The 9661-nt window shown below is 39.6% G+C and overlaps 1 protein-coding gene across 1 annotated transcript; it reads right to left on the bottom strand.

Annotated features, from left to right (window-relative positions):
* Positions 1 to 288: 288 nt before the first annotated feature.
* Positions 289 to 8771, bottom strand: ftsj3 (FtsJ RNA 2'-O-methyltransferase 3). The gene is made up of 21 exons (XM_028588297.1): positions 8571 to 8771; positions 8277 to 8382; positions 7652 to 7698; positions 7394 to 7473; positions 6997 to 7096; positions 6511 to 6705; positions 6292 to 6407; positions 5979 to 6083; positions 5587 to 5687; positions 5398 to 5484; positions 5151 to 5297; positions 4189 to 4324; positions 3749 to 3939; positions 3456 to 3576; positions 3222 to 3303; positions 2902 to 3043; positions 2679 to 2776; positions 2316 to 2418; positions 1448 to 1631; positions 1139 to 1233; positions 289 to 998 (listed from the first exon to the last, which is right to left on the bottom strand). The coding sequence occupies exons 1-21, from the start codon at positions 8635 to 8637 to the stop codon at positions 728 to 730; spliced, it is 2574 nt and encodes an 857-aa protein (XP_028444098.1). The 5' UTR covers positions 8638 to 8771; the 3' UTR covers positions 289 to 727.
* Between the last annotated feature and the right edge of the window lie 890 nt (positions 8772 to 9661).

Below are 9661 nucleotides of genomic sequence, written 5' to 3'. Positions count from 1 at the left end.
CAAACGGTTCCCTGTCAGTGTTTTACTATTCTGTTTTTGGATTTATGTTATTGCTGCATTAATGTGTACATTTTATTTCACTGCTGTAGATATTTAAGGTTGTGCCGATTTAAACTCCTTTTTACCCTGTTGGGTAGTTTAATCTAGAGCAATGCATCATATTCTATAAGATCACCATAGGTTTGTATCATTGCTGTCCTGAGAGGACCACATATCTTTAAAAAGCTAATTAAGAAAGTTAAAAGGAATGAAGGTTCTACATTTTTTTAAATCACAGGAAACACTGAATTAAAGATTCAAAACATTTATTGCAAAAATGTGTATATAATATTTACATTAATAGCAACATTTCTGGAGAACACACTTATTTTTTTAACTTGATTTCTGCCATTTACAGTTTAGCTGTTCAGTGAAACCACTCCGTTTACATAGTTCAAGACAAATAATCTACATCTTCAGAAAGACATAAAGAGAACACCAGTATTTAAGTACCCTCAGAACATATCTAAATGGGTTTTCAGGAACCTTAGCAAAAGTTGCTAAAAAAAAAAAAAAAGACAGCATCCATTTGAATGACCAAAACTTATTTTAGCCTCTGGACATGATTACAAGAGTCCAAACTGTGGCATCTTAGCTCATAGCTCCATAAATGCTAACCTGCAACATGAGATCAGGCCAAGTTTAATAGTTAGGAAGGCAAGACTGTGAGAGTGCTACGGGTTCAAATTTATCTTCCTCTTCGCCCTCTACCACTCTTCATCCCTCCTCTGCCACCCTTTGCATGTCCTCCTCTTCCTTTACCACCTTTTCCTTTGCCACCTTTAGTCTGCTGTTCTTTCCTCTGCATCCCCCGCATGTCTTTCTTCAGGCGTCCGTCCACCAGTTTGAAGGCTCCCTTAACGCCAGCGGGCCTCCTCACCTTCTTGCCAGCTCCCTTTTTGGTCACAACGTATGTGACTTCTCTCTTCTCCTTTCCCAGGCCAGCTTTCTTGTAGATACTTACATAATGGGAAAAAGACAAGACAGAATGATTTAAATTGTGTTATTGATACAATTATCCACAAGAAAGCATTTAGTTTAATGAAGTCATAATTTTCTTTTGAAGTGTGGCTCCAACACGACAGGTGTGATGTCATACCCCTTGAGCTGAGCCATTTTCTCCCTCTCAGAGATGTCCACTGTGTTGACAACTGCCTCTGCTTTTTTCTTAGCCTGCTCCATCTTCTTCAGCATCTGGAAACGTCATAGAGAAACTTACAAATCAAGATCTACAGAAATACTTTGCATGAGGTTGCCCAAATTAAAAAGGTTTTTGTTCAAAAACAAAACAGATCTATCAGCTGTAGTGATTTAAATAAAGATCCAGTTTTATGTCTGATCATCTTTTAGCATTGTCAGCCTTTTTTCCAATCAACTGTTGCACCATTGTACATATCCTAGATCTTACCCTCCTCTTCTTTCTGGCCTTGGCCTCTGCAACTCGTTTGATGGGTCGGGCATCGATCTCCTTCCATTTTTGTTTGAACTCCTCGACCATCTCCTTGGTGACTGGCACCGGCTTCTTCCGGTGTTTCCGTTCGTCATCTAGGAACCACTCCGGTACATCCCACTGCTCCTCGGAGCTAGCAAACCTGCAGGAGCATCATACAATCAGCTTGCTGTACAGGCATCTTTCAAACATGTACCCGTTTTAGAAATAGATACGGTGTGCGTAAGGCAGATGTCAACACTGTGGTGTTAATGCATGTGACACCTGGTCACAGATTTTAGCAGTAGGAGAAATCACATTATTCAAATAAGTCTGGTGTTATTCTATACTTGTTATTGTCCTCCCTACTATGTTTCTGTGCCACTCAACCCTAAAGCCAATTTGTTCCTACTGAAGATATAAATCTTTAAAAAAAAAAAAAAAAAAAAAAAAAATCCCCCCCTCTCCCGTTTCATGTCTTAAGCTATCTTGTCAAAAATAAAAAGGCCAAAAATGCGCAAAAATGACAACAACAAAAAAACTAAAAACACAGCAGGCCTTTCTATGGGGGAATTTAGTAATAATAATTAAAAAAAAGAAACTAGTGCCCATGTCCATCACAGGACAGAATATGTCACCCAGTGCGATTGTGTGGCTGATTTACGTGTTTGTAAAAATTATATCAGGTTTTGGCAATACAGGCACTTGTTAGTAGGGAATTTGTAGACAATAAGAAAATCTTCAGCCTGATACTTTAATTATTGTAAGCTTTGTGAGACCAATTTGAACTGATTGAAAAGTGGGCACACAATTGGGATCACACACACACACACACACACACACACACCTGTGGAAAGAGCCGTCCAACAGGTCCCTGGTTCTCTTCTTAGATGTGGCAATCTGACAGCCCAGGGCCAGGCCCTCTGCATCCAGGATCCTGGCTTTCTTACCTGAGGAGCACACGACCCACACACATGCACAGAGTTACACAGAAACATGAAGATGAAGCACTTTTACTGGCTGCATGTACATGCACAGAAGAGGTCATTGTCATTTTGGTTATGCAATTGCTTTTGAGTTGATGACATTTGATTTAAGATGCCTCGTTTCTCTTGTGTTATAAGTTCAGGAGTTTCCAAAAATTAGGATTTGTGTAGGTTGGAGTTCACCAGCCAAACCCCCCTGACGTACGAATATAGCTCATACTCACTGATGCTTTCTACAGGAACAACTTGGAGGTCAACGTCATTCGCCTCTCCAGACATCCCACCAGCTCCTTTAGTGACCTGCTTCATCTTGATAATCTCCCTTGAACAAGGAGAAAAATATTAAATGATTTGTGTAATTACTTATTGTCAATAGTATGAATCAAATTGGATCCATATATTTAGAACAGAAAACAGCATAGACCGCCACAAGAAATTAGGTTTTACTTCTCATCATCGCTGCTGTCATCCGAGTCACTGTCACTCTCATGTTCAGCTTGCTTTGAAGGTCCTGCCTTTTCCTTCTCTGGCGGAGCAGCCTCCTCCTTCTCCTCCTCCTCCTCCTCTTCTTCAGCTTTCCTCTTTTTGCCTTTTCCAAAAAGAAGATCCAAAAATGTCATCATTTTGCCAGCCCCATTTTTATTAGAACTACTATCCTTTAATAAGTGATATTTTATACTATTATAGCACCATGTCACGTTTCTTTTTTTAACAAAAAAATAAAAATCTGTTTTGGATGTATGAATAAATGAATGTGAAACTTTTACCCATTCTTTTGTTCTGAAGCCGCTCGGTCTGTCGGAGCTCACTCTCTGCGTCTCCTTCCAGGTCAATCTCAGAGAAGATGCCCTACAGAGCAAAACGACGGCAGGGTCAAAGGTCACGGGGCGCACAGAAATCAACTCATTTACAAGCGAAAAATCTTTATACAGCCACCAGTTTGTGTAACTGTCAACATGAACATTGTATCCATTACATTATGAGAGCACAAGTGGACAAACCTTGCTGAACCACAGGTTGGTCTCTCGTTCCTTCTTTTCATCTTTTCCTTCCAGTTCCACCAGCAAACCACTATCCTGCCCTTCTTCTTCCTCCTCCTCCTCCTCTTCAGTGAACTTTACTCTGGAAAACAGACATAAATAAGCTAAGCAAATCTAAATAAGAGTACAATTAATAATGGAGGGTATGACACTTGTCTTCTTTCTGCGAAAGTAGGATGTTATTTCCAAAACATGGCAGGAACAGAATTTCAAATAGTGGACTGACTTGTTTCATGCAGTATTACTTCACTTACTTCTTTGGTGCGTTCTTCTCCAGCTCTTTCTGTCTCTGCTCCACCTCTTCCAAGTCGTCATCATCTAAGTCAGAGGCCAGGGACATTTTATCCACCTCGTCATCGTCTTCCTCAGACAGGTAAAGGTCTTCATCTTCTTCTACCAGGGTGTCTGCCGCCTGCATGTCCCCCTTGGATATATCAGTGAGCGCCTGAAGAAGAGAGGTGAATACCAAAGGAGCATCAAATTAGCATTGGGGACAATAAATTATGGAGACTGAAGCTTTATTTGTTTGACTTAAATCTCTAAGGCCAAAGGGCCACTGAAAAACTTTTTGCAGTATATGATCCCAAATCTGCACCAACTGATGTCAACAACTTAAAGTACCAAACAGAATTAACCAACCAAGCCCAATGAGGAGCTTTGCCAACGTATGTGTGCGTCTGTGTTTCGGCGTCACCTTTTGCTTCTTGATGGTGCCAAGGGAAAACATGGAGCAGTCATTGGAATCTGCGATGGAGACGCCAGGCAGGTCCATCTTCAGCTCCACCCTCTCCCTCAGCTTCCTCCGCTCCTTCAGCAGTTTCCTCTTCTTCCTGATGAAGCATGACAGTTATTCAAACTCTTTACTGAAGAAATGTCAAATCCGCAGGTTCCAATTTCATACAGTACAGGCCAAAAGTTTGGACACACCTTCTCATTTAATGCGTTTCCTTTTTATTTTTATGACTATTTACCTTGTAGATTCTCACTGAAGGCATCAAAACTATGAATGAACACATATGGAATTATGTACTTATCAAAAAAGTGTGAAATAACTGAAAACATGTCTTATATTTTAGATTCTTCAAAAGTAGCCACCCTTTGCTTTTTTATTAATAAGGGAAAAAATTCCACTAATTAACCCTGACAAAGCACACCTGTGAAGTGAAAACCATTTCAGGTGACTACCTCATGAAGCTCATTGAGAGAACACCAAGGGTTTGCAGAGTTATCAAAAAAAGCAAAGGGTGGCTACTTTGAAGAATCTAAAATATAAGACATGTTTTCAGTTATTTCACACTTTTTTGTTAAGTACATAATTCCATATGTGTTCATTCATAGTTTTGATGCCTTCAGTGAGAATCTACAATGTAAATAGTCATGAAAATAAAGAAACACATTGAATGAGAAGGTGTGTCCAAACTTTTGGCCTGTACTGTATATTTCCACTAAAACCACATCAAGGGTAAGAGGTTAAGATAATAAGGTCTATCAAAGTGCTGCTGGTTCAATCAAGCATATTTTAACAACTACTTCACAACCCTGCTTGTGGGGTCTGCTGCAACTTAGTAGTGCAACACATAGTCGCAGAAAATAACAGAAAAAGTAAAATCCTGAGTAGAAAGAAAATAGTAATCCTCAACGATTTAAGTGTCGTACCGTTTGAGCTCAGCCACCTCCTCCGCTTTCAGTTCTGCCAGTTTCTTTTCCATTTCTTCTTCCTCATCATCCTCTTCTCCCCCCTGCTTCTCTTTCTTCTTGTCGGTTTCGTCCTCTGAAGCACCCTTTTCTTCATCAGAACTCAAGCTAAAAACAAAGCAAAGAGATGTTTTTCAATCTCCTATGACACATTCTGGCAAAGAAAATCTTTCAGTGGCTTTTTGTAAATGTGCTGTAAAGACTTTACTTGATCTCCGGGTCAGGCTGTTTGGCATCGTCCTTCAGTTTTTTGGCCAGGAATTTTCTCAACTTGGACCTCCAGGTCAGCAGCAGGCTGCATATGTGAGGATGGAGAAAAGAACACACATGAATGCTTGAGTCACTTATCCCTACCTAGATTTAAAAAAAAAAAAAAAGTACTGAAAAACTGACTTACCGGAGCTCTTTACGTCCCAACACTTTGATGTCACGACAACACTCCTTTATCTCATCACTGGTTGCCGGGTGAGACTGCAGGTCTATGTTGTCAAAGGTGATCTGAGGGAGGAAGACAGAGTAAGAATGGTACAGGTAGGCTTTTTCTTCGATTTTCTTTCTCCTCTGTCTGTCTCTCTCACACTGAGTTTCTTTAGGTCAGTTTACATTACATACATTGTACTATGGACTGTAACATCTAATAATCCGGTCCAGAGTAATTCTTCATAAATCTTAAATTTTTCTCAACATCCTTCCCCTTACAGCTGCAATTTATATTTTAAAGGATTTTCTATGAAACTGCAGACCTCCAGCATCGGTCTTTGACAAGTTAAAGTAGTACAGAGATCTCACCTCACTGGCTTTGTCCAGGAAGTCTATGGCATTGTCGGCTTTCAGAAATGCTGTCACGGTGAAACTGTGGTGGAGTGTCAGATCACCATCTGTGTATCCCTCCGCCTGGAACAAAAGTAAAGCTGGTCAATAAAACATGCAATATTGGTGTCAAATGTGAGCTGTGTTCTCCAAAATCGACTCCGGTCACAACATATTGACTACCTCAACGTATGAATGTCGATATTGGTGTTCGTATTGTGACAAAAAACTTGAAAGTATCTGTTAAATGATGGATCATCTAAGATTCAATTATCCCATACAGTGTACATGCCTTTGGCTTCTTGACAGGAATCAGATCCCTCACAGTTTTGGCCTGCACTTCCACCTCTTTGAACGCATGTTTGGGGTCAAAGAACTTACTGTCGATTTTGTCTGGGGCAACAAAACCTGGTAAGAAAAAGACAAATTTGGTTTAGATGTAATCTGCAGAAGCGGCTCAGAAATAAGTTTTTCTCTTCATCACAGACTGTAATATGTAGCTGCCACTGACCCTGACAGATGACAAAGATCTCGGCGGACTCGTTCCTAGATGCCTGTGGCTTGGTGGCCTGCACCTTCTTGAATAACTGTTGGAAGATCCAGAGCAGTGGCTGGTAGTCTTTGGAGCGGAAGACCTTGGTGACGAAAGTACCACCTTTGGTCAGAAAGTCACAGGCCAACTTCAGGGCCATGAGGGTCAAATGAGCTGGAGATGAAGAAAGGCACAAAGTGAGATTTTGTGACATTAGGTTCAAATACGATCCATTATGACCGGTCCCTTTTATAAACTACTCAGGGATGTGATTTGGACACAAACACAAGAGGAAATAAAGGTAGGAACCTTTCATTTCCCACTCAAACTGCATTCAAATGTTGTACAAAGATGTGATTTTATCAATTATTTATGCATTAATATTTTCGGACACATGGCGCTTATAAATAAGCTGGTAACTTACTGCTTTACTCAGCTGCAAACGTTTGCTTTGGCTGCACCTACCTTGTGAGAAGGCATCATGTTGCCAGTTGGCTCCCACATTTGGGGCTCCATCATTTAACACAACGTCGACCTTCCAAGTCTGCAGTTCCTTTCGTAAAGCCTGTATATGGGACAGACAGTATCACGTTTAACAAACCCATGTTTAGAATTATCCTGTAGTTTGTGAATTTACAGAGCATGTGTTTAATGCCATGGGAAAATCATCTGTGTCTCCAGAGTCATATTTTTGGCAGAGCTATTCAATTGGTTATCCAGTATATATATATATATATATATATATATATATATATATATATATATATATATATATATATCTCAGTGTATGCAACACTGCAGCCAGGACACTGATGTCGGTTTTCTTTCAGTGTCCTGCTGAACTCTGCAGTAGCTGCCTCACCGTTCTGCATTTGTCGGTGGTGATGTCTTCTTGCAGCAGCACCACGTTGGGGATGGGCTTGATGGGTACCAGGTCAACACCTGATGAGAGGAAACACTTTTTAAAACTTGTCTCACCGTATCTCACTAATCAAAATTAGACTGCAATTAGTTTATCCAAAACAACCAATGAGACTTATTTAAACAACTGACTTCAAAAGCCTTAGCAGAGGGAGAACAATTTATTATCAGATAATCATACTGATGACATAACACTCACCAATGATGAGACTGGATACAGGCATAAACTTGGACGCAACCTGCAACCTGAAAGGAGATTTGGAATCATGAGTGTATTCATTGTGCTACCTATATTCCACAACATACATTTCTTATCTCTTTCTTTTATACATTTAAATACATAGCCCGATTTGTGACCTTGACACTCCGGATATTACTCCATTTAAATTTAAACTTCGGTTTTGGAGGCAAACATTTAAATCAATTCCAGGCAGAAAGAGGATTATATATGCATGACTACCGAGGTAACAAATGGGGCTAACAAAAAGGGTACTTATGTATAAACAGGTATTCTGTTTGGGAATACCAGAGTTCTATCATGGTGTCCAGTACCCTTATTGGAGGGCTGTTGTTGAGTGTACAAAGAACACATTTGTAATAGCACAATTAACAACCCTAAATGAATAACGTTACTGAAGTAGGATTGAACTACAACATTTATTGAAAGCAATAGATCGTAGAAAGATTTTCTGAATGTCTACACGTTTCATAGGATGAAATAAACCAGCGTTTACTTTGTGTCCCTCTATGTCTCTAAAGTTGGGGTATCCCAGAAACAAAAAACAGATAATTAGCATCTGATCGGGTGTTGACAGGCAGCTCACCATCCACCAGGAGCAGCACACAGGTCGACCAGAGCTCTGGCTTTCTGTAGAAACTGAAATTTACGGTTGAGCTGGATGAGTTTGAAGGAAGAACGAGAGCGATAACCTGAAAAACACAAAACACGATGTTATCAGACAGCTGCGACTAAAAAAATCCTGATGCAGCACACCTTTATTTAGTGTTAGCGAGTTGGCTAGCACTTCTGCTAATGCTGATATCTAACGTTACTTAAATGCTTAGCTAACAGTACAGTCTCAAGCTTATGTTTTCTATGAGTGGTACTCTAACGTTACCTGTTTCTTTAGCCAGATGGTAGAATTTATCTTTTCTGGTTTTTCCGACTTTGAGTTTCTTCCCCATATTTCTCTCTGTGGTTTTTACACTTTACTCTAACACAAAAATATCACCAAGCACTCAAATGTCCATGAAAACAACACGTGTGGCTATCTCGGCGCAGACGTTTAACGTCACACTGCACGTATTTCTTCTTCTTCTTCTTCTTCTTCTTCTTCTTCTTCTTCTTCTTCTTCTTCTTCTTCTGATTTTTTGCTCCCGTTGCTTACGGGACGTTTCCGCCACCTGCTGTTTGTATGGCAGAATGCAATCCAACATCGGGTAGTCAGAAGTCACTTAATACGTTTAATTAAGTCTTGTTAGTACAGTTTGAAGATTTAGGTTCTTCAGTCATGTAATTGGATTTTGAGAAGCTTTCCACTTTAAAACCCTCAACTTTTTAAAGGATCAAGTTGGTGCTTTTAAGTCCATCACATGTTAATGCTAGTTACTATTTTTCTGATTAAGTTTTTAATTATCAAACATGTAAAGTCATAACAAAAATATGATTAATTGCTGTAGTATAAACCAGGGGTCTTCGACTTTTTTAGGCCAATGACCCCTTAGCTTCTTTTTTTTGCTGCTTTTAAATGTCTTATGTATCACTGTACGGTGTCCTTGAGTGCCGAGAAAGGCATCTTTAAATAAAATGTATTTTATTATTATTAGCTGAAAGAGGGACTAAGCAGTAGGGGGTCCCAACTGCATATTGTTTTAAATTGAGTTGTGAAAAACTTACAACACCTACAATAAGGTGTAGGGTGGCCTAAGCCTAAAGTACACATATTCCTTTTTCATGTTGCATACAATACTAAGCTATTAAAATCAAAAATTCAGCAGGAACCTTTTGTCTCCATGTTCTGTATAGCATACATGCCTTGTTGTTTATAATGAATCCAGCCCCTTTGTATTAGGGTGGCAACATAAATCTCAGGGACAGATATCTCAAAACTTTGACAAGTTAAACCAAAACCATAATTTAGTTGAAGCAACCACTAATGCATCAACAATTTCACACTCTGATCAAGCTTCAGAATTATTCATATTTGAC

This window comes from Perca flavescens, chromosome 9, assembly GCF_004354835.1.
Source record: "Perca flavescens isolate YP-PL-M2 chromosome 9, PFLA_1.0, whole genome shotgun sequence".
NCBI lineage: Eukaryota > Metazoa > Chordata > Actinopteri > Perciformes > Percidae > Perca > Perca flavescens.
This window is presented reverse-complemented; position numbering and strand designations above follow the sequence as displayed.

What these genes read in the sequence shown, in the direction of transcription:
- ftsj3 (XM_028588297.1), bottom strand. Translation starts at nt 8,637, where the DNA reads ATGGGGAAGAAACTCAAAGTCGGAAAAACCAGAAAAGATAAATTCTAC. An exon ending in TGTGCTGCTCCTGGTGGATG is followed by an intron (nt 7,699 to 8,276) that starts GTGAGCTGCCTG and finishes ATCTCCTTTCAG; the next exon opens with GTTGCAGGTTGCGTCCAAGT. An exon ending in TGTATCCAGTCTCATCATTG is followed by an intron (nt 7,474 to 7,651) that starts GTGAGTGTTATG and finishes TCCTCTCATCAG; the next exon opens with GTGTTGACCTGGTACCCATC.